The sequence below is a fragment of the Dermacentor albipictus genome, unplaced genomic scaffold (genome assembly GCF_038994185.2).
Source record: "Dermacentor albipictus isolate Rhodes 1998 colony unplaced genomic scaffold, USDA_Dalb.pri_finalv2 scaffold_25, whole genome shotgun sequence".
Lineage (NCBI taxonomy): Eukaryota > Metazoa > Arthropoda > Arachnida > Ixodida > Ixodidae > Dermacentor > Dermacentor albipictus.
The window spans coordinates 618,566-643,449 of NW_027225579.1; the positions used below are offsets into that span (position 1 = coordinate 618,566).

Sequence of the window (24,884 nt, forward strand, 5' to 3'; positions counted from 1 at the left end):
CGTTCACGTCAAAAGCCACGCCTAGGCTTTTTTTTTTTGCTGCCTTTTTTTACACTGCTGGGTAATACCGGCGAGGATTTTGCGTCTTATTATTTTGTTTCACAAGAATATTTCACCTTTCACATATTACCTTTCCCATATCGGGTAATTTCTGCTATCGAGAACCCTGGCTGCTCTGAGAATAAGACCCCCGGGGTCTCGAACTGCACTTTCAGCTGTTCCCGCGGAGCATGATCACCACCACACGATCGACGCACCGGTCTTGTTTGTTTGCAATGTACAAATATATAGTAAAGGGAACTTTCCAATTAAATCAATCAGTGTAATTGGTGTCTGTGTGGTGATGGGTGCTTCTTAGAACATAAAATGATCACGTAAAACGCACCAACATGTCACGAAAAAAGACGGTAATGGACGTACACGTTGATGCTGTGAAGCGGCACAACTAATATGCAATATGCACTTTAAGGAATTTAAGACACATCAATAGAGGAATGTTGTTCAATTGAAACATAAACAGCTGCAAAATTTCTCAAATTATGTGCAGATCTGCAGCGAAGCTAGGGCAGTCACAGCTGATTACTAATTAAGCGTCGCTGAAAAATATCATGGCGGCGCAAGAACTGCTTATAGAGCCGCCACCGCAGAACTCTCGTGACGTTGCTGTACAAAGGTATTTCGGCGCCACCAGGCCAGAACAACTGCGATCTTTTCGCAATTGATCATGGACTTTCTTCGAAACTTCAAGGAATCGATCATGTTTCTATGCCTGATGTACTGCATTTGTTGGCGGAATTTTTTTTTCATGACCCGTTAAATCGGCGCACAACCCGCCGCGGTGGCTCAATGGCGACGGCGTTCTGAAGCTTAGCACTAGTCCGCAGATCCAAAATGCAAAAAAACGCTCGTGCTTTGGTGCACATTAAGGAACCTAAGGGGTCGAATGCAATCGAATGCATAATATAAAATAAAAAGAAATGGCGCACCTAATTGATTGAAATCGTTTGCTACGGAAGATTAAGAGAGAGAGAGAGAGAGAGAGGGGGAAGCGGCTGCATCACATAAACGTAAGCGACGAGACGGCGGGATGTGAATTAGCAAATTTCACTGCACAACAAATTTGCATAACTACTACGCGTTGTTTCACTAGAAACCACGCAGCAATAGGCATGCTAAGAATTTGTCTGTATGTCAAAGGACGAATGGACAACAAGCTTTACGTGTAAGGTGAAGCACAAGTGACAAGGCCATGTCTTTTGTGTATGTTCCTGTCTCTTCTGCGGCGGCAGTTCTTTTCTTTTTTCTCGAAATAAAGCATGCATTGCGCGAGTAATCTCAGAGGAGAAGCCAAAAGCTACGACTTTCCTGATTTGACCACCAGAGATTTTTTTGACGGTGTGGTATGTAGTCGCCTTGAAAACTCACGCTGCTGTTTTTTTTGTTTTTCATCGCCCGTATTTGCACATTCTGCATACCTGGAGACGAGCCATCGTAGCTTCCCTGGCAGTAATGTCCATTGCATGCTGCTCCCACACGGCCTGGCAGGTGTACGGCACCGGGTACACGCCAGTCATTGTTCATTTGACTGAAACGATGACGTAAGTGTTCTCTTCCACCCTTTTCCAGTAACAGCACATGTTTTTCACGAGAAGCTGTAACATTGCGTCCTATAAGTGTTACAGGACAGTATAGTAGAAAAGAACTCACTCGCTTAATATATTTGCGGGGTTTCATGACCTGATTTTTTTTTAGCCATGAAAGAAAAGACCACAGTAAGCCTTTCTATTGCATCAAGTTTCCGGGTTCTGATTACTTTAACTCTTTCTTTTCATCCCTCATCTCCCTACCCACGTGCAGGACAGCTAACTAAACATCAATCTGATAAAACTGCACGCGTCTGTTACTTTGCTCTCTCGTTCTCATTTTTTTTTGTAAGCCTGTGTAAACCCGATGCTCCAGTCACGTCCTTCTGGTGAGCAAGCGTGCGTATGCCACATGAACTATATGGAATAACGCCTCTCATAATATTGATACACGTCGCCATTAGTCACCCCCTTTATTCTCTGCAATGCGTCCCTCTTTTATTTTCATCTTTCTCTTCTTTACATCTCTTCGCTTCTCCGTCACCCCTCAACTTTGCTCTTATGCATCCTGGAAAGCGACATGCAACTGCTGGCAATCAGGCCGACTCCACAGTGATGTCTGAGCAATATACTGAGCAGTTTTTAACTACTTATCTTGGCTAGTCCCTTTTGTCGGTGTACTTTTGCGTATCGAGCTCGACCAAGACACTCCTGTGCCGACCAGCACCCAGTCCCGCACGAAGAGTTTAGGCGGGTTTTGCTTTTTGTCGAAGGTTTGCTTGAAGCTTGCGCAGCAGTCGCTCAGCTTTCCTCGTTTCCTTTGGCTTCCGTAACTTGCACCATCCTGTAAACTTCTAATGACATGTCAGCTTGAACATACGTTGACTTGCTAGTAGCGACCAACTTGTAGGGGTGCACCCTAAACCTCTTGGGTAGGATCGACTATATGATAAGACGCTGCTGCTCTAAGGCAGCACTTGCATTCCTTATATAGGAAGTACTGGCATACCAATTAACTGCTTCAGTTAACGAAGGGTTTAGTGAGCCAAGTCATTAGCGGCTGGATTTCTTGGTACAGTGAACATCAGTACTATTCCGCGCTGTTCCGCCCACCCCTGCCAGTCGACGGCTCCTAAATGCTACCGATTGTCAGATACCGCTATCTTCATATTTTGAAGCATCTTCGGGCTCGTGAGGGAAATGACGTTTGGGTCTACTCCTGGTGTCGCAGCCACCGTCCTGGTGCACTGATCGACACAAAACATTAAGCCTTCGGGCTTTTTTGGGAACTCATCCCTATGAACCTGTCCAAATTCAAAGTGTGTCTTCAAGTGCTCGGGTAGGGCCATCTGTCGAGCAATTAAGCTTAAATTTTTTTGCTCTTTGACATGCGTCACATGACTGTACATGCTGCTGTGTTCTTTTAATAATATTTTTATAATATATTTTATGCTTCACTTATGTCACTCAAACTCCTTCATGAGGAGTTTGCTATTCTGAGATGGCTGGTACTGCACTGAATGCACAGTTTTTAATATCTTTGTTAAGTTGTTTAGAGCTTATCCTTTTTTTCCTGAATAAACCTATAGTTAAGAGCTAGCGCTCGTGTGGGAACATATTTTCTTCGTCCTCGTCTTTGTTAGCGTTGTTTTTGAGGCGAGCTTGCGACTCGCCTCACCTGAGGCACCAACGTGCCATTAAACTATAGGAGTGGCGTATGTTTTAATGTGAACATAATTAGGCTACTACTGACGGCAATAGCTCCAGCAGGTGCGTTAGGAAGGTGAGCGAATAGGATATAAATAAATGACAGTGCCACTGAGGTTTCAAAAGCAACTTCACTTTTATTCGTCTAGAATAAAGCAGCCAATATAACTCACCAAAGAAAACATATGTTTCACTGAATGAAAAGTACTATGGCCAGCACACAGTCGTAATGTACAGCAACATATAATAATCCTTTTCACGGAATCATTCGCAATTCCGTGCAACACCATTTATAACAGTTGTCACACAACACTGAGCTATGGAAACGAGCTATGGAAAGAAGAATGATAGGTGTAACGTTAAGGGATAAGAAAAGAGCAGATTGGGTGAGGGAACAAACGCGAGTTAATGACATCTTAGTTGAAATCAAGAAAAAGAAATGGGCATGGGCAGGACATGTAATGAGGAGGGAAGATAACCGATGGTCATTAAGGGTTACGGACTGGATTCCAAGGGAAGGGAAGCGTAGCAGGGGACGGCAGAAAGTTAGGTGGGCGGATGAGATTAAGAAATTTGCAGGGATGGCATGGCCACAATTAGTACATGACCGGGGTTGTTGGAGAAATATGGGAGAGGCCTTTGCCCTGCAGTGGGCGTAACCAGGCTGATGATGATGATGATGATGACACAACACTGCACCACATCATTTAGGAAACATTCGACTTACTAATTTTGCTGCCCGTCGGACGCTCAGAGCCTGTGTTACAGACAGTGAACGAACATAGCGGGATGTTTATTCGCGGAGCGTTCCGTATTTATCGTCACGATTACACGCAACGCATCGGGTGCCGCAGCGTGAGCTTCCGCAAGAAAAAGAAAGCCCGCACTCACACCTTTCGCTACTGAATGCCGTGCGGTAGATCACGCAAAATTTGAAGTGAAGCGCATGCCACACTTTGAACAAACACGAACGAAAATAAAAGAACTGGAACGAAGCCACCGCGTTCAAGTGAACGACGCCATTCCACACGACATAATAGATCATACAGTTTCATACAATAATTACTAGAGGGAACTCTGGTGCTAGTGTCTACGGGAGCTTCAGCGGGAGTGGTTGAGACAGCCTGGGAAGTACATGGATTTGCCTAAACTTCATTCTTCTGGCTTCAAACGGATTGGTGACTTTGTAAACTCGTCATTTTCGACAATGTACTGCGTAATAAATAATCAAACATTATGGAAATTGTCCGACGGCAGCATTACAACACAGGACTTCTAGCACAGACCCCCGATATTGCAACCATTACGTCACGAACGCATACATCGACAAGCGACGTAAAACGCCCTTACAAATTTATCGCAGGCATGCCAGTGCCCTGAGACGCTTTGCGCGTTTCAATTTGGCCACCTCGACAGGTTGAGCAGCTGCAATTAGCAGCGATTGCGCGTGTTCGCAGGGTATTCTGCGCTTAGAAAAGTATAGATCGCTTTGAAATTTAGGACAATGAAGACAGATAAAGCGTAAATAAACAAACTCACAAAAACGTCTGAATATACAAGTATGGAGATGAGACAAATCCATGTGCTTCCCATCATTGGCTCAACGATCGCAGCGCCAGAGTTCCCTCTAGTAATTATTGTATGAAACTCTATGCAATAGCTGGGGCACTAGGGCGCTATTCTCGTCACGTATGGCGGCCATTATCCGCCATGTTGACTCTCTGATTGGCTGTGGAGAGCTCACGTGCCTTGAAATTCGTGCTGGGAAACGGAACTTTTGCAAAATGCAATTTTGCGTTCTTATCAAGATGACGAAACGTTACGTGCAGCTGCAAATTTTATCGACTAATACATTTTTTGGTCCTTGGCAGCTATATTGCAATGTTAGCGGTTCAAAAAGAAAGTGAGCGGTAGCGTAAAGAAGCCAGTGCAATGCATCTGCGATTACGCGAATATGTGGTGACGATTCAAGATATGCGCCATGCCAGCTTGCTGATTGGATGAAGGAATATTCCGTGGGGAGCGTCACAGGAAGGGCCGTTTCGTAAACGTCAATTCGACGTTGCGTGACGTTGCACTGGGCCGCCATTGCAGAGATTTTGAGCCATAATTTGTGGTGCGACGAGCCATGCGAATTATTCTAATGACAAGCCATATGCAATGACGGCCGAGAGGAATGCGTATCGCCACATTTTCCCTGTTGTTTGGCGTCTATAAAATATTTTGTTCATAACGCGTGCTCATAGTATTTGCATCGCTCTCGGGTGGTGTGGGCATTTGTGTTTGGGGCCATCATTTTTCAAATGAACGCATTTATACGAAATAATATTGGTTGAACATAACAGGCTTTCTGCAACGCTGTCCACTTTTCACTGCTGCTTTTGTATTGTAATCAATATTAATGCCTTTTCGCAGAATCAAAAGTTTTGAAAACGGCGTCTTTTTAATTTATTAAAAGAAATGTACGTAAGGCGGCGCCTTGAAGTTTCCTCCCGCCGTGCGAGTAACCAGCGAAGTAAACAAGAGATGGCAGCGCCGGCAGTTGCGTTGCGCTAACGGACATCTCTGGCGCGCGCAACGCTATCGGCGATATTCGGCCGTTTCTCAGGCAGCCGAGTCGGGCTGAGTCACTTGCGTTTCGTGAGATAGCAATAACGTGGCCTAGAACGTGCGCTCATCACCACTCGTAGGCCGCGTATGTTGTCTCCGGGTAGAAAACAAGCGCATTTACACTAACCTACGATGACTCATTCCGTTTCCCAGGTACACGCATCCTAGCTAATAAAGCAGACGACGACTTGCACGCAGCAGACGACGGAAGCGAGAAGCGTTTTCGACGGAATAATCATGCGCTTTGAGCTAGCTGCTTTATTTTTACTGCGGAGGAAAACTGCTTTGCTTTACCGAGAACCTTACGTTCAGCGCCTTCATTTCAGTTTCTTAGGCAAAACGTCAAGTTGGCGTCACGTTACGAAAGCATCATTTTATTCGCGTCGCGTCTACGTCACGCATCGAAGAAAATGGCGGAATGTCCATAATAGCGCCCCTGGACATGAAGTTGCTCTCGCAATTACTGTGTTCGCTGGTAGAAGGGCTGGGTGAGCTTTCCCGTACCTCCGCTTCAAAACCAATGCCAAGGAGATATTTGCATGGTGAGATCGAATTCCCAGTGCTATCGCCAGCGTGAATAGCTCGCAGATCGCCGTTCAGCATTCACAAGGGTTCAACCCAGGCTGGTCCAGCGCTTCCTTCGTTCGGCTGATAAAAATATACCGCCAGGACGGGAACATATTGTGGAGATCTCTTATTCGGCTGCCCTTTTTTCTCTAGTTCCGGGAGTGCCGCACTTTGTTCCTCAATTGCACGGCACAGCGCACACAGTCAGCACCACGCTCTTCGATTTTACTTCGCGCAGGCAATGCATGACCCGTATATCGTAATGTTCGATTTCAAGTTCCATTGCTTCTATCACGCGACGCGCCGTGGGGCAGATCGCAGGAATAGCGGCAGCCCGACGGCGAGCGAGTCATGTCCGTGCCGATGACGAAGGGCGAAAAAAGAACGAAAATTGACATAGTCGGTTAGTAAAGGTGGCCCTAAGAACCAGTTTATGCTTTTGTCGCGCTCGCTACTGAAAAGGTGCTGGCAGTGCGTTCCTGTTGCGTGCATCGTGCAAGCTCCTGGTGGCAGACGACATCGCCCTGCGCTCTGCCAACTCATTTACGCTTGCGATAGGGCCTGTCGGCTGAGAATGAAGATTGACAATAAGAAATTACGTCTGCACCGCGCAAACGCCCGGCACCACACGGTTATACTTTAGAACTTGCCGTATAATATTTAAGTTACATTTAGAACTTATTTAATAAGCAGAGACATTCTGCAGTTCCTCGATTAGCTCGTCATATAATGACGTACACTTCAGAGGTGACACCCTCTCATCTATTGGTCGCGTCCTCTCCTTCTTCCACCATCGGCTTGGGAGTGGCACATTTAGTGACCTAAGTGGCGAAGCGAACAGTTCGCTTTCCGAACCGTTATAAGATTCCTCCCACAAATTATGGCGAAAAATCTCTGCAATGGAGGCCCAGCGTAACGTCACGCAGCGTCAAATTGACGTTTACGAAACGGCCCTTCCTGTGACGCTCCCCACGACACATTCCTTCAGCCAGTCAGAAAGCTGACATGGCGCCTATCTTGAGTTCGCCACTACATATTCGCGTAATCGCAGATGCATTGCACTGGCTTCCATATACGCTACCGCTCACTTTCTTTTTGAAGCGCTAAAGTCGCAATATAGCTGACAAGGACAAAAAAAATTTATTAGTCGATAAAATTTGCTGCGCCACGTCACATTTTGTCATGTTGATGAAAACGCAAAATTGCATTTTGCAAAACTTCCGCTTCCCGGCACAAATTTCAAAGCACGTACGTGACCTCTCAACAGCCAATCAGAGAGTAAACATGGCGGATAATAGCGGCCGTGCAGCCGCCATGCGTGTCAAGAATAGAGTTATAGAGCTTCAGCTGGCTTGTGGAGTCTTGCCAAGTCTTGTGCTAGCATCACTGGTAGGTAGGGGTGAGCAAGAACGAACTAATAAATTGTGAAATAGAAATAAATTAACTTTTATTGTTTTAATACAACAAAAATTTTTTAAACGGAATAGTTACTCATATGACAGTATTCTGATTAAAAATGTTGGAACTTTTTCCACATAGGTTTTCTAGTTTCAGTGTTTGTCCCCCCGTCACCTAGTCGCGCAGCAATCGTGCACCAATAACATATTTCTCACAATAGGTCTTGACACGCTTTCCGTTCCAAGCTTCGCAACCTATTTAGATCTACCTTGGATGAGATTTAGGTTCTCCCATGACACGATATCAACGGGATCAGAACTTGCGGCTCTCAGCGTCACTGTTGACTACATTCATCAACAGGCACCGAACCGGTGGGCCATGTTAAGTGATTCGAAGGCGGCCCTTCAAACATTGCAGTCAAGCCTACTTCACGGTCCCCGTGGTACCTGAGATTAGAGAATCTAACCAGCGCGCTGTTGAAAACGGTTGCATAATCAAAGTTCAGTGGCTGCCGGGTCATAGTGACATCATCTGCAACGAAACATCCGACGATACAACGCGTGCCATCCACGAACAAGTCCAGCGCGTACCCGCGCCAATGGCCTGATGCAGGATGATGCAGCCTCGCCTACTTGCTCATAGCAGCACCTAAAAAAAATTATGGGGTTTTACGTGCCAAAAGCACTTTCTGGTTATCAGGCATGCCGTAGTGGAGGACTCCGGAAATTTCGACCACCTGAGGTTCTTCAACGTGCACCTAAATCTAAGCAAACGGGTGTTTTCGCATTTCGCCCCCATCGAAATGCGGCCGCCGTGGCCGGGATTCGATCCCGCAACCTTGTGCTCAGCAGCCCAACACCATAGCCACTGAGCAACCACGGCGGGTCATAGCGGCACTTTAGAACATTGGAGTTAATTGGTACATGTCGACTCACGATTGTACCCTCTTGAACCGTCATTGCAGCTCCGACTAACGCCTGGCATATCTTGATGCGACGCAACGTTACTGTGTCGCTTGTGGCTGGACGTCATCTTTGCCAACGCATACTGTTCCCTTGGCATATCGGCATGGTGGACAGTGTCTCGGGCAGCGTTTCTGATTGCGGCGATACCATACAAAATATCCCATTATACTGTCCCTTTTTATGACGATGAAAGACAGACACTGCGGGCAGCTTTAAGCCAACTGGACGACAGCGTTCACAGAAGAAAGAATGCTGGCATGGCCTCTACCGTCATTGTATATCCGCTGCGGGCCACGAGCACAAAAAAAGAAAAACTATGCGACCGCCTCTGAGTGCACGGTGAACGCTGTTACGCATGCGCGTGCGCCATAACTTGGTCTTCGTTTCCTTCTCCTTTTTTCTCTTTCACCTCCTGTTTCCCGTTCCCCCAGCTCAGTGTAGCAAACCAGGTGCAACCTGGTTAACCTTTCCTTTCTTTTTTTTCTCTCACTCTCTTTCATATCCAAAGAAAGACAGGCTGGTACTTCCCGGCGCTGAATAAAATGGTTTCGACACATGAAAAATAGGCGGATTTGGGAGAGAAAGATGTTTTATTGAGCATGCAGGAGGATGGGTAGGCTGGAAGAGCACGTATCTGCATGTGATTGTTTATTGGAGTATAAAAAAACGGGGCGGGGGGGGGTGAGGGTGACAGCTCAAGACGCAATAATACAACCAGCTGTAAATTTTATATACAGGGTTGAATACGCAGTATGTGTACTATAGCGCGCAATGCATACACAGCCTATATAAGCACATCCCCACTAAATGCGTCAGCAAATGCACATATTTTAAAACTGGCCATGAAGCAGTGGTGAAGTACTGAGTCGTACTTGACTGCAGGTAGCTTTTTTTTTTCTTTGACAGTCCCTTATTAAAGCGGCCGATAATAATAACAGTCGTAGGACTAATAAAATGGTTCGACTAGGAGATAGCCATTCCGACCAAGTTTCCGCTTCTGCTTCCGCTTTCAGTCAGCTCATTTTTGCAACCCTGAAGAGAATAGTAATGACGCGTTACAATTGTGGTAATGGACGTATGCATCTTTCGCAAAGATTTAAACTCGCGAAATAAAGCTCCACAAATGCACGCGGTTTTTTGTTCTGGCGCCCACTTTCAGAACATACATCAACATGCTGACCGACGTATACATGCTTCCATTCTACCACGCTGCCTGCTACTTCGGCGGCTGCATCACGTTTTATGCAGTGCACAAGTACAAGGACAGGAAGCTCTCTAAGGTAAGCACTTATAATAAGTATGATAATCAATGGCAAGTTTGATAATCTGAAGGGTAACATAGGGGCCGCAGTAACTAAAACTAGAGGTTAACAAGTGATGAATATGCAGGATGCTTCTCTGACCCTGTGAGTAAGCATCGCACTGCGACAGATTCTTGTCCGTCTCGTCATTTGACCACTCAAAGTTAAAATGAGGATATTTTCGTTCCTGCTGCACTCTGCATTGCATGCGGATAGTACCTGCGAGTAATTACTGGAGTCATTTCCTGCCAAGTCATGCCACCGTGTTCCGGAAAGAATAAGAACCATGGCATGTATGTAACACATGTAATTTTCGGCAGAAAAAAGTTCATAAGCAGAAAGTCGCACGCATGTTCTTACTCAATGACATTTGCTAAAGTGCTTCACGAAAGAAACTGATACGATGAAAAGAAGTGCCTGTGTCGCGTGAACGCTTGTTGATACTTTGAATTTTATTATCCAAAAATACACTGTGCGAACGAAGAGATTAACGTGGTTTTAAATGAGAAATTACATAAAACATTGCCTCCCCCCCTTTTTTTATGAGTAGCTGTCGGTCCTTTAAATACGAGAGGAAGGCTCCGATGCCGGGAAGCGCAAAAAATAATTACGTGATACTTTAATGCGACCAACTAAAACACGTGTCAAATTTAAATGACACGGAGCTGAGCAAAAAGTTTGTAATTCGAGGTACGGAAAGGCATGCGTACAAAACACAATATCGAGAAAGACTGCAGCCAAAGCGAAGGCGTTTTGAAGCGAAGCGTTATTCGCCCGGGATTTGGCGTTCATCGTTGCTGCATCTCCGGATGTATTTGTGGATATCTGCAGACAACTTTGGCCACAGCGTATGTGCCCAAAAGGATAATTTCCTGCAGGCTGCTGTCTGGCCTGGTAGTAGATAAGGTGGGTCACTGGGTGCACGTGCCATTGGGTAAGGGCCTATTCTTGACGTACACCCGTGAGAAAAAGTATACGGACCACAGAGCCGCCCCCCCCCCCCCCCCCAAAAAAAAAACAGTACTTCATCGTAATTAACACGCATAAGAGGAAGCTTGCTAGTGCACTAGAAAATTTGTATTACCGAGTTTGAACTGCAGTCTTTAATTTCACGTTGCATTCAACGACAAAGGAGAAAATTAGTTTTATCGCGCAATCCCTGGTCCGTATGCTTTTGCTCACGGGTGTACATCCAGTACCACTATGGCACAAGAAGGTTGAAGCCTTAAATGTATTTACATACGTCTCGTACAACTCCGTGAATACATTTCTCATCAACATTCTTGGCTGCGCAAGCACCACACATCGCCTTCGTCCTCGTTACACAGAAAGTTAACAGCTACAAAGGCTGTGCTTGATTCATCCACTATGCTGCCGCTACCTCGCAAACCCAAACCAGCTTCGCGTCGTTGAGATTTCAACACTGCGTTGAACATGCGTGTCTTTTGTTGTCCTTCTCGTTCTTGCTCCGTCCGCGTTTTGCATACGCCGGCTTTTCCCTAATACGTCAAGTCCTGCGTTGCTTCGGGCTTCAATCAGGCGCACAGGTTACATCGCTGAAAACAGAGGTGTTCGTCACATGGTATTACAAACCACCGGCACGAGAGTTAGTCAATCTGGTTTCGTCGTCGCCAGTGCACGCAGTGAACGCGCATTCAGTCGCATCAACTTTAATCATCTCCATAGGGGAGAGAAGGTGAGAGGGGCGCTGCGCTCTCCGAGACAAGCAACAGATGACTATACCGTTGTAGTATATGCGGGCAAGAGTGGAGTGGTGCAATTTGGAGCCGCGTCGCCACGTGTTTCATCGACGTAGTCATGCTTCCCAACTGTGACCCGTGTGTCAACGGTTTGTGATACCACGTGACCGCCACCCCTCGTTAGTGTAGTGCAACCACTGAGCTTGCCTCGAGACGAAAACCGCGCGGTACTCTGCGCGTTTTGGACCAGTCGCGAGAAATGATTTTTTTTAATTTGCAGAACACTCAAGATATCGAAGTTTCATGCCGTAATTAGAAAGTCGGCGGCTGCTTAATGAAGCGAAATAACAAAAAAATCTAGGCACGACCATCCCACTACTCCATTAAGATGCAAAGATAATGTAAGACGATAACAATAAAAAACACGATACTTACGCTTACTTCATCAATACATCATTTGCTTTTTGTCAATCCAGAGGGTCTTTTTTTCTAGCAGCTCCACTTTAGAAAAAATTATAGCAGCATGAGTCATGGTCACGTTATGTTTACCATAGGAGCGTCCACATTGGTGGCCTCTAGTTAACTAGTTTACGGGCGCACATTTGAAAATTGTTATCGGTGCAGCGATATTCTGTGACAAAAAGAAAGCGCAAAAAAATGAATAGAATAGAATAGAATTTATTGATAGGAAAGACAGAGAGGTCGACCTGAGCTAGTGCCCTCTAGTCTGCTACTCTGCACTGGGGAAGGGGAGTGAAAAAAATGAAGCGTTCATCGCGGCTATAGATAAACTTGCACTATTCGTTGTTGGAGCACAGAGAGAATCTTAATTTGGAATAACTAATGCACGTAAGTACGAAGTTGGAAAAAAGAAAGGGGCGTAGCATCTTTCCCACGCACGCAGGGCGTCGTAGCGGTGCTGTGGGCAGTGGCCTTCGGCTTCGGCACGGCTTGCGTCGCGTACCGCTTCGAGTGGACCCGCGGCACGAAGCACGGCGACTTGGCGAAGGTGTCGCTGGCTTTCTGCGACCGCACCATTTGGGCCACGGCGCTGGCAGCGCTCACCTTCCTCTGTGTGACCGGAAGAGGCGGTAAGGACGCTCGCATTTGCCTAAGCACGTGAATGATCGATGAGCTGCTTTCAACGGTACCTAAGCAGCCCATGGGCTGGACTCCATAGAGTGGAGGGCTCCGGTTTAGCTTCACCACCGGCGAGTTCTGTGACGTGCGTCCGCAGGACCTCAGCGTTCTTGCATTCTGCCCCCATCAAAATGGGGTTGCCGCGGCTGGCAATCGAACTCGCCACCTTGTGGTCAGCAGCAGAACGCCACAGTCACCGAGGCGGGTGACCTAAGCGGGTATTCATGTGATGAGCAAACTGACGAATTGTTAATCGATTTATTTCCCATTCCTTCAAATAGTTTCCTTCAAATAGTACTTTGGCGCTGCGATCTTTCCGCTATCGTGGCAACCAAAGGCGCGGATCCAGGGCCGAGGTCCGGACGTCCTGAACCCATTTTCACATCTTTGTTCGCAGCGCTAGCGTACGGCGCCTTAAGTCATTAAGGCCTTCTTCCGAGCTGCTGCTAGGGTTGGCAACCGTCCCGAATCTAGCGGGACAGTGCTCATGTTTGAGTAAATGTCCCATGTCCCGATTTCACCCAATCGGGACATCCAAATGTCCCAACTTTTTTTCTCTGCCGAATAACAATAAGTGTACCAAATTTCCTTTTTAGGATGTCTGACAGCTCGTTTGCCCATTCTTGCTTTTTGTATTGTGTATCATTGTCATAAGCCTAAAGGCGGTGTAGGTTTTGTCGCATTTATAGTTCAGTTACCGTTCCCAGCTTCTCAATGCGTATTAGTCGCGTTAGTCAGGCAACTTCACTACACCATTCTTGTTGTAAATCACGACACGGTAGGAATAAAAATATTGTTAAAACTTTCTTGCAAGTACAGACTTGTGTGTGCAGGACATCTTCGGCAGCGCAGTTTATGCCCCACTTCCAAACACTCTTCAGTTTGCGGAACCTCAGAAAAAAATAGTGCCGTCAAGTTAATAAACATTTCTGTCTACAGTATGCAGCGTCCAAACGGTACAAGTTCAACTTCCAAATTGTCCACAAATGCACCCGAGATAACCGAAACATAAATTAAATTCTGGCGTATTTGCGCGTGCCGATCCACGATCTGATTATGAGGCACACCATAGCGGAGGTCTCCGGATTGACTTTCGCCTCTTGGTGCTCTTTAACGTGCACTTATATATAAGTAGACGAGTGGTTATTTTTTTGCATTTCACCCTCATCGAAAACGCCCACCGTGGCCGGTATCGAAACCGCGACCTCAGCAGCGCGATGCCATATCAACTAAGCAACCACGACGGATGCTCTCAAGGTATGATGGTGATGCGAGCTTTTTCTTTAAATCGACACGTTTAAATGCGAACCATTATTTGCGTCATTCCAGGCGCATTTACGGAAAACAGGTGGGTAGGTATATGCGTTCCTCTGTCGCCTCGTTTGGGGCTTCTTTAACAAAAAGGAAATGCATGGCCAACGCTGGAGTCGGACCTTTGACTTCTATCCAGCACAGCATCCCGATGTTCTAACCGTTCGAGCACAATCGCGCCTATCTCGTGCCAATGCCAATGTTGGGGCGCCTGGCACGTGCGTCACGAGCCAGTTTCTCGCATTCTTCCTTCGTGACGACTACCGCTTTGACACCGCTGTATTATACTGTACGGTCTTCGGGATAGTCCCACATTCCCCTAGTAATTTCCTCGTAGCAGCAAACGCTACGTAGAAGCTGCGCGACGTTGTACCGCCTTCTTGATTAGCCCAGGTCGAAGGTGTTTCCTTCACCGGAGTACAAATTACACTGTCATTTTAGCATAGACCACAATGCGTTGTATTTGACCACACTGCATTGTACCACACTGCATTATTTATATTTTCGCAAAAGAAATTAACTATATTTATAGTTAATTTCTTTTGCAGAAATTTGTACCATGCGTAGTTACATGATTGGGGCAAGTAATGTATCGTGCTAAATCAAACCCACATTACCCTGTCGATCACTCATTCGTTTATTTCAGGCCTTGTGGAGAGGATGCTGTCGGCAGCTCCACTGGCGGTGCTTAGCCGGCTGTCCTTCGGCGTGTACCTCATCCACTTCCTCTTCTACTTTGTCTCCAACAACGCGGCGAGGGAGAGGCGGTACGCGGGTGTTTACGCGTTGGTATGTGCGTCGAGGACCATTTCCTTCGTTCGTTCATTCCTTCTTTCTTCCTTGATTCTTCCCTTTCTCCTTTTCTTCCTTCTTCTCCTTTCCTTCATTCCACCATCCTTTCATTTCCTTCTTTCATTCATTTCTCATTTTCTTCATTCATTCAGTCATTCCTCCCATCTTTCGTTCCTTTTCTCCCTGAATCCTTTCCTCCATGCAACCATTTCTCTTTTTCTTTCTCTTTTGTTCTGTTTTTCCTTACTTTCTTTCCTTCCTTCCTTTATGTCGTTTGCTTCTTTTCTTGCTTTCTCCATTTTCTTTCATTTGTCCTTTCTTCCTTCCTGACGGCACTTGGGGTTGAAGTAAAAAACAAAAGTGAGTTGGTTTGTGAGTGATCACCACGAAAAAAGAAAACAGGGGGAAAACGGGACAAGTGAGAGAACACAGACACAGCACGGTGTCTATGTCATGTCACTTGTCCCGTTTTTCGCGCCGCGCTGTTTCTTATTTTCTTTTTTTTCTTTTTTGTGATCGCTTTAGGCTGATACCACAACTATTTTAGTTCGTAAGAATTATTTTTCATCGCCCGGCCATGCTTGCAATGCTATGTCTGCTACAGCGATTGGCCAGCGCCTGCTCATTCATAAAATTTGACCAGGGGTACGAACTGCATGCTTTGTGAATGCGTAGCTTGTTGCCGCCTAAGTAAAACACTGCCTGTGAATACTACGCGCGCCTGCTGTTACTTATTCTTTCACTCGCTTGAATATTATAGCCGGCATATGAGGCCATTTAGGCCAGTCCTGAATTGGATCCAAATATCAACGAAACTCAGACTCCCCTGGCCCAACTACTTTGCTTTTGTGCCAGAAAGGAAGACAAATCGCCAGAATACAGTGATTGCGATTCTTATAACGGTATTATAGCAAACAGAAGTTACGTGTCTCCGACTCCTCGACACCTTCAGAGGATCACTCAAATTTTGTAGAGAAATAGAAAAAATAGGATATGAAAGAGAGCGAGGTTAACCAGAATAGGTGTTCGGTTGACTACTCTCGGTTTGGGGGAAGGGAAGAGGGCAAAAGAGATAAGAAAGGGTTCCCCGTTGCAACTGGAAAATATTCGGAGAACTCCAGTGCCACAGGAAAATCCTTGGAAACGCTGAGACAACACTTTGGGAACATGGTAAACAGGCCTGCTTAGACACGCACAGTATTGTCTCGAACATGCCAGTGAATTTTTATTATTGTGCAGCTGGAATCTCACACTATTGCTCAAAAGCCTACCTTCCCTTTCCTTGAGGTTCTCGGAAATCCTGCCACTTGTCGCTTGTGGATGTATGTAGTTTGTCGATGTATGCATCCATGGCGTAATTGTTTCAACGTCGGGCTTCTGTGCGAGAGGTCCTGTGCTCGAATACTGCCATCGTACAATTTTAATAATGCTTATTTTACTATTCGTTACGCCGTACCTTGTTGAAAATGACTACGTTTACGAAGTCACGAAGCCGTTTGAAACCAGAAGAACGAAGTTTAGGCAAATGCATGCACTTCCCATAATTCCTATGCTGGCTGAACCACCCCCATCGCAGCTGCCGTAGATAATAGCGCCAGAGTTCCCTCTGGTAATTATTGCACGAAACTCCATGATCAATGGGACCAGCTCAGAAGGCAGAGGAGGCACTTTTGTGCTTTCTGAGAACGTCTGGTTTGCACGAGTGACTTTGACTCAAGTACTGTCCGCGCACGTCCCTGTGCCCTTTCTCTACTCCCCTCTCCCTTCCCCTTCCCCCAACGTAGGGTATCCAACCGGACTCCTGACTGGTTAAAATCCCTGCCTTAGTTATATCCCCCCCATCTCCCTCTCTATCTCTCTCCCATTTATTGTAATGCCGAACGAGCCTAATGTTAGAAATGTCAGTTTGGTAACAATCACCATACAGCCCCTATGTAAGTGGTTTGTGGCGCTATCTGGTTTCGGATTAGGACGGCACTGCCCCGAAAATAATGCCTCCGCGATCGGGCAGCACGATTATGCCTTGCGCAACACGGATGTGGCGAGTCAATGATGATACGAAACCTCGCCGCGATGATAGATGCAGAATGGCGGGCATCTTAGCAAATCGTTGACCGTCGCGCGGAGGACAAAGAACCAGCAGAAGATCTCGAGTGAGCGGCAGTGCGCAATTGCTGTAGGGAGCCGTATACATGCTAGTACCTTTTCATGTAGGCTCCCTACATTGCCGATAAAGCCAACGCCGTTTATGCGAGGCGCATTCAAAAACGTTTTGTTCTAGAATGTTCGTCACGAGATGGCTCTTTAATTCAAGATACATTCTACGCCTCTCGTAAAGATTGTAACAGAGTCCCTTTCAATGTACCAGCAGTATTATAGCTTACCAAGCAGTTGTGTCTCACTAATAAGTGTGTGGTGTTTAGAAAGGCCAATTTGGTTATCAATGCGAAAGCATTAAATGGCTCATTCAGCGGAAAATCCGGCGTTGGTGGCGTCACCAGCCGCTAGTACAAAAAAGACCATGAACACTCGACCTTTGGAGGGAGTCGAACCCACGACCTTGCGTCGTGGCATAGGATCTCAGCATCGCGCGGTGCTAGCAATGCTTTCGCATTCATCCACGTAGCGATAACCAAGTGCCCTCGACTTTTTTCACAAAGCATTTCTAAAAGCGAATGAGTGCATGTCTGAGAAGATCTTCCGCAATAGTGCATTTACAAAGAAGTAAATACTGAGGTCTTACGTGCCGAAACCAGGATATGATTATGGGGAACGCCGTAGTGGGAGATTAATTTTCACCATCTGGGGTTCTTTAACGTGCAGCCAATGCAAGCGCGTTTTTTGCATTTCGCCCCCACCAAAATGCGGCCGCCGCGACCGGGACTCGATCCCGCGCCCTCGGGCTTAGCAGCGCAACGCCAAATCCACTAACGCGACCATGGCGAGTGAGTGAAGTTCGCAGGCTTTTTTTAGGTGCTCTAGGCAAGACTTCTCGGTCGTTGCATTCTCGTCATTCCATCGCGACCATGCTATCATCATCACACATTCGTCGTCATCCATTTGTGGTCATACCTTGATCGTGGTGCCGTCGTTGTCATTCCGTTGTGGTCATTCCAGCGCAGTCATCCCATTGTCATTGAGCCTTCGTCTTCACGCACTCACCGCCATTCCAACACTGTCACCGCATAGTCATCATGCCGTCGTTGTCATTCAATCACCGCAATTACTTCTTCGAAATTTCATCGCCCTCAATGCGTCGTCGTCATACAGTCATGCAATCGTGTTCATTTCGTCCTCGTCATTCTGTCTCGTAGTCATTCCAATGTCGTCATTCCAATGTCGTCATACAGTCATCGTCATGCAATTTGGTCGTTCCATGACCCTCATTGGTTTTATTGAAATGAAAATAAAAAAGAGGTGTAGTCACCCTTAATGGTGACGGCTACTGCTTTTCTCATAGAAGAAATAACAATATATATTAAAAAAAATGTAGTAGGAAAATGAAAATAAGCGACCTTACAGGGTCAGAAATTCACAGCACCCACTCCTAAGTGCCCATGAACTTGGAAAAATAAAAGCCAAAGGCCTTATTCTACCGTAGTAATGGCGCTCTTCGCCAACACGAATTGAACCTTCGCTCAAACTGACTTCTACATCGCTTGGGATGTGTCCATTTTTTTTCCAGCAACAGCTATTCACCGCATTATAATGCGCATTCTGTTCCCAGAAATTTACGAGCACAGAAAGTTATTGACTGTGGCGTTGAGTGACAGAAGCGCGAAGAATAGAGAAAAAAAAAAGGAAACCGAGAAGTTGAACGGGGAGAGTGTCGTCGATGTGGAAACCGCGTTCGGAAGAGGAAACGACACCATGTACAGCCTTCACAAGACGCTTTTACACTAGAATTTTTCGTAAGAGCAAACTCCAGCCAAGCCTGAAGCTGGTCTTATTATTACCAAAGGCGGACGGCCATATTTCACTGTGTTAAGCCATTATTCAAGTACCTTAGTTTCGAAAGAGCGTTATTTTAGCCTGGCAGCAGACACCAATAATTGCGCGATAATTCTTTGACATTTTAATTATTTACACTGGCGCGCAAGCTCTAATCGCGCAGTTGGAGTGATCGCTCATTAGGACGTGCCTACACCCGCCGTGGTTGCTTAGTGGCTAGGGTGTTCGGCCGCTAAGCACGAGGTCGCGGGATCTAATCCCGGCCACGGCGGCCGTATTTTGGTGGGGGAGAAATGCGAAAAAAACCCTGTACATAGATTTAGATGCAAGTTAAAAAACCCCAGGTGGGCGAAATTTCCAGTATCTCCCACTACGGCGTGCCTCATAATCTGATCGTGGTTTTGGCGTGTAAAGCCCGTACTTTTACACGGGCCCCACTTTTAATAGAAATGCTCAGACTGCTGCCACTTGCGAGATATCCGTCAACGAAAGCTGCTACGAAATGCATTCGTGTGTCGTATTTCCTTCCGAAGTGCGTGCAGGGAATCCAGAAGAACGAGCGGTTCGCGCACGGGCGCCTCGAAACCGGTGTTCGGGGCTGCGCACGCCGGGATAACGAACAGGATTGGCTACCGCAATACTCACGTTTGCCACTGAGTGCTAAACATTTATCCAGTTAGAGCTTGTTGGGTAAATAAGTCTTCTTTGCTTATCGCACTGGTTATTTTGCCTACCTGCGCTAATGATGTGTTATCGAAAAAAATTGTATTTTCATACACCTGCACTTTCCTCGTGAATGAATTGTTTGCCCCTGTAGACGGCGTACCACTTCCATTCCTGCTAATGGGTAAAGTGGTTAAACAAAACGAAGACTAATATTATTAACGCTCTGTCTTATTCGTTCTTATCCGTAAACATTTTTTATTTGGCTGCCTGTACAGTGTATCTGCATTTTTCGAACACTTTCTTTTAAAAGCCTACGAAATATACTTGAATCACGTCACTGCTGATGTATCATCTGCACAGGCGGACGTGCCAGAAAAACCAAAGCAGTATATTTACTAATAAGACAATTTCAATTATTTATCTTCTTAGTTATAAACTTTGTGGCACATGTTTGCATTTGGAAAGTTAAATGCGAAAACACCCGTGTACTTAGATTTAGGTGCACGTTAAAGAACCCTAGGTGGTCGAAATTTCCGGAGTCCTCCAATATGGCGTGCCTCATAATCAGAAAGTGGTTTTGGCACGTAAAACCCCATAATTTAATTTGGAAGGTTGAAGGTAATCGTCACAATGGCCTAGTTGCGTTTTTCTGCATTTAAAAATGTTCGCGCATACCGAAATACCTGGCGTCAATTTATTCCTTATATTTACCTGATTGCGCACACGAAGCACGGCTCGCGGGGCAACCTTCCTGTGACGTAGTAGAGCGATGTTGACAAAACAGAGCTGCGCCGCACCACGCTCTCAAGCGCTCTGTCTTGCTCCTGCTGCTGAGTTACAATGCACCGAATCCGGAGTGGCGCACAGCACCCTTTGGAATGATATGCTGGAAAAAGGAAACTGTGACGGCAGCCTCCATTTTGCGCCACAGATGGACACGGGACGGAAAGCCGCGCTTCACGGTGCCACGCGCGCATTAAGGTGAATCGAAGGGATCATTTTTCGCCATCGATTTCAGCCTGCATGGCCATTTCGAAACGTAGAAACCTTTAACTAGAATTTTATGACTATTTCCTCAAGCTTTTCTATATCCATAAACAATGGACCGTAATGTTTGTAACAATAATTTAACAAATGCAATTAGTTTTATTAAGACAATGGATTTCTTTGATTTTTCCAGCAAATGATGTCCACCTGGGCAGACGTTTTATCTGTATTGACGTAAATCGAGTAAAATATAAAAATGAAAGTCTGAGGTCTTATGTGCCAAACCCACGATACGATTATTAGGGACGCCGTTGTGGGGGACTGGATTCATTTTGACCACCTGGGGTTCTTTAACGTGCACACAGTGCACGACGCACGGGCGTTCTTTCTTCCCTCCTTCATTTCGCCCGCATTGAAATGCGGCCGCCTGTGCCGGGATTCGAGCCCGCCACCTTGGCCTTAGAAGCGCGCAACGCGAAAGCTGCTGCGCCACTAGGGCGGGTGAGTGAAGTTTGCAGGTTTTTTCAAAAGTGTTCTAAGAAAACTATCTATTCTGCCATTTTTCTGTACACGATGCAAGTTTCTGCAGCCATTTACCCCGTAAGAATACATACGAAGGAGGAGCTTCTCGTCAGCATAACACTGCACTTCCAAGCTGCCCGAATGGCATCGCCGATTTTATCTCTCACTACACTATATATATAATAGGGGCAGCTGTGCTTATAAACGTGAGGGTGTAGTTAGAAAGGCGCGCAGCATCCAGCCACGCTGGTTGCACGCACTTTGTTATTACACACTAAACAAAAATAACGCGAAACGGGAGAAAACCGCTCGTCCTGTATCGCATTCCCGTTTCTGGGTTTTTTTTACTACGTACCAGTCGAGGTAAAAATTTACTACCATGCTGACCAAGGTTTTTGTATGTAGAAACGAGAGTAATTTTTTAATCTGTGGGAAGGTTTTTAGGGACGATAGTGGGACTATATTTTTACTGCCATCACGAAGTTCTAGAGGCTATTCCTGAGAGTTATTTTTCACGCCCATTCGCGAGTTTCTTGGGTCTGATGTGGGAGTATTTTTTTACCTCATTCATCCAGTTTTCTAGGCTATTCCTGGGAGTTATTTTTAGGCCTATTCTCGAGTTTGTTGGTACTGATGTCGGGGTATTTTCTTACCTCGTTATCAAGGTTTCGTAGCTCTACCTGAGAGTAATTTTTCAAGCCCATTCTGTGGTTTGTTGGAGCTGATCTCGGAGTATTTTTTTACCTCGTTCATCAGGTTTTCTCGGTTCTTTCCGAGAGTAATTTTTCAAGCCCGTTCTGGAGTTTCTTGGGCCTGATGTGGAAATATTTCGAAGACAATTGAAAGATTACAAAGATGATTTCATGGATCCCAAGCATGAGGGATTGTTTATTAGTTCTGACATGTTTCTCATAAAAAAGTCAGGCATGAGTTAATCATCACAAAACTATAGCCTTATAAGATGCTGTGATAAGCATAATAAATATTTGTACTAACACACAGACTGGGGGCTGGTAACTGCCCATTAGATCTCTCATAGCAAAATAAAATACATCACAACACATTCAATGTGCAATCCCACTAAAGTACAGTGAAAACAATCAACATACTATATAAAATCTAACTGATAAATATACAGTCAGTACTAGAGACGTTCACATAAAACTCACTGAATATGCAGGTCATTCCTTCAAACAGGCAATTGTCCAGAACATGGGTGTGCAGTGCATTCAATGGATTAGTATGAACATAACTATGCAACATAAAAATATTGCACTTAAGGCCAAATGGCATCTGCTGCTAATGGCCATTACTGCGCTAGACAAAATGAAACAACCATGTGGTAAATACAGCAAGCATTCGTACTATCATATTAGTGCCGGTCACTGCCCACTATATCTCTCACTGCAAAAGGAAAACTATCAACGCATTCACGATGTAGTGAAACTAAAGCACAGTGAAAACAAAATGACACACAATACAAAATCTAACTCACAAATACAGAGGCAGTACTAGAGATGTTCACATTAGACACACTGAATATGCAGATCATTCCTTCAAACAGGCAGTTGTCCAGAACATGGGTCTGCAGTGCATTCAATGGATGATTATGGACAAAACTATGCAACATAAAAATATTGCATATAAGGCCACATGACATCTGCTGCTAACGGCCACTAGTGCCTCAGACGAAATGAAACAACCATGTGGTAAATACAGCAAGCATTCGTACTATCACATTAGTGCCGGCAACTGCCCACCACATCTGTCACGGCAAAATAAAAACTATCACAACACATTCAAGATGTAGTGAAGCTAAGCCAGTAGTAGAGATGTTCACATTAGACCCACTGAATATGCAGACAATTTCTTCAAACAGGCAGTTGTCCACAACATGCGCGTGCAGTGCATTCAATGGATCATGAACAATACTATGCAACATAAAAACATTGCACTTAAGGGCAGCTAGCATCTGCTGCTAATGACCATTAGTGCCCCAGCGAAATGAAACAATCGTGATAAATACAGCAAGCATTCATACTATCACATTAGTGTTGGCAACTGTCCACCATATCTTTCATTGCAAAAGAAAAACTATCACAACACATTCAAGATGTAGTGAAACTAAAGTACAGTGAAAATAAACAAGTGACACAATATACAAAACTCTTCAGTATTGCAACAAGCAAATGAGAGGGCACTAGAGATTACCATTAGACCCATCGATAGCATACTGACCTTCAAACAGCTAGTTGCCCAAGACATGGGTGCACAGTGTAATGAATGGATAGTTAGGAAGAAAACTGCAACAACCATGAGCAACATGTTCTATAAACTTTCAAACTTTCTAAAAAATGACCTCAGTTAGATAAGGAAAGTGGTGATTGCTAATACACACGACAAAACATATATGTGAAAACAGCCATTAACCGATATTAAAGCCCCTCCATACACGTTTCCGCCGACCAGGTTAAGTACCGCCAACCTACCCTCTTCCTCCACGCTCCTCTGCCACTCACTCCCTTAGCTTCCGGTGTCAAGCGGAATTTCCGTAGCTGCAGCTTCCTGTTCCGAGTGGAAGTAACGCTATGTTTTTCTTAACGTTGTTTACTTTCGCGTCGATGGAGAGGCTTTAATTGCACCAGCTGCGGTTTAAACTGTGAATGCGATTCCATCCAAGTACCACCGCCTATTGCAATCAGCGATCTGATCGTGTTCGCTGTTTCGCGTCAACCTGCGACGGGTTGTGCCACGAGAGACAACGTACAGTGGAATGTAGTGCCTGGGCGCTTGGAGACCACTGCCGTTTTTCGTGCATTTAGAAAACAGCGACCACGAATTACTACTTCAGCGGAATACAACAGCTTGTCGCCTTTGCATTCTTCTCATGGTGACTCCCACAGCTCTGCTAAGCACGCGTGGGCGTCTCACCATGGGCAGTCAAAGCGGAAATTCCCGCAGCACAACTTCAGGAAGCGGTAACGCCGGAACCGGAAACTTTTAAACTGGAAATGCTGGAACCGGATTTGGTGTGAGGGGAAAAGGCGGCGCACAACAAAGGTTGTCGCTACTTAAGAAAGCGGCAGTGGCACGTGGATGGAGGGGCTCTAACTGATACCACTCCCCCTTGTGCTCAAAGAAAACATATGCAGCCCTTTTTCCACACAAGAGGAACACGTTGCACAACTGTATTGCAGTACTTATGGGTACAAGCCAGATTTCAATTTCGTTGCCTAAAAATAGTAGTGCTTCTTAGATAGACTAAAAGGGAATTGAGTGTGTTGCCCTTGTGCGTTTCTAGGCATGCAGTTCTGATGGATGCCATATGCTTGTGGGACAAATTGAACATGGTGCTATAGGTACGACTACAAGAATGTATATTTGTAGCTGCCCTCAAACCCCTTCATGTTGCCAGTCAGCATCTATGGTGTATCTTTGTATTGCTCATCTAACACTGTTTACACACAGAAGGCATGTCTGAATACCAAACCACCTTATTCTCCACAGTTACTTTAAAGTGAATGCGTTGTGACAAAGTGTAATGTGAGAAGTCCATGATAAAGAAAAAAAATAGCTAATTCAACTCCCTCCTGAATTACCAATTTTTGGGCCATTAATACCCGTGTCACACGGGCGTTTGGAAGGCCTTCCAACCGATAGTCAGTTGACTCAAAGGTCAAATTC

At 45.6% G+C, this 24,884-nt stretch overlaps 1 protein-coding gene across 1 annotated transcript in view; it reads left to right on the forward strand.

Annotated features, from left to right (window-relative positions):
* Positions 1 to 24,884, forward strand: part of LOC135914823 (nose resistant to fluoxetine protein 6-like) — a 97,515-nt gene that overhangs the window by 44,748 nt on the left and 27,883 nt on the right. Inside the window, exons 4-7 of the mRNA XM_065447749.2 lie at positions 1,482 to 1,598; positions 9,990 to 10,110; positions 12,736 to 12,922; positions 14,929 to 15,071. Of these exons, the coding sequence (XP_065303821.1) occupies positions 1,482 to 1,598; positions 9,990 to 10,110; positions 12,736 to 12,922; positions 14,929 to 15,071 (568 nt within the window). The remainder of the gene's footprint in view (positions 1 to 1,481; positions 1,599 to 9,989; positions 10,111 to 12,735; positions 12,923 to 14,928; positions 15,072 to 24,884) is intronic.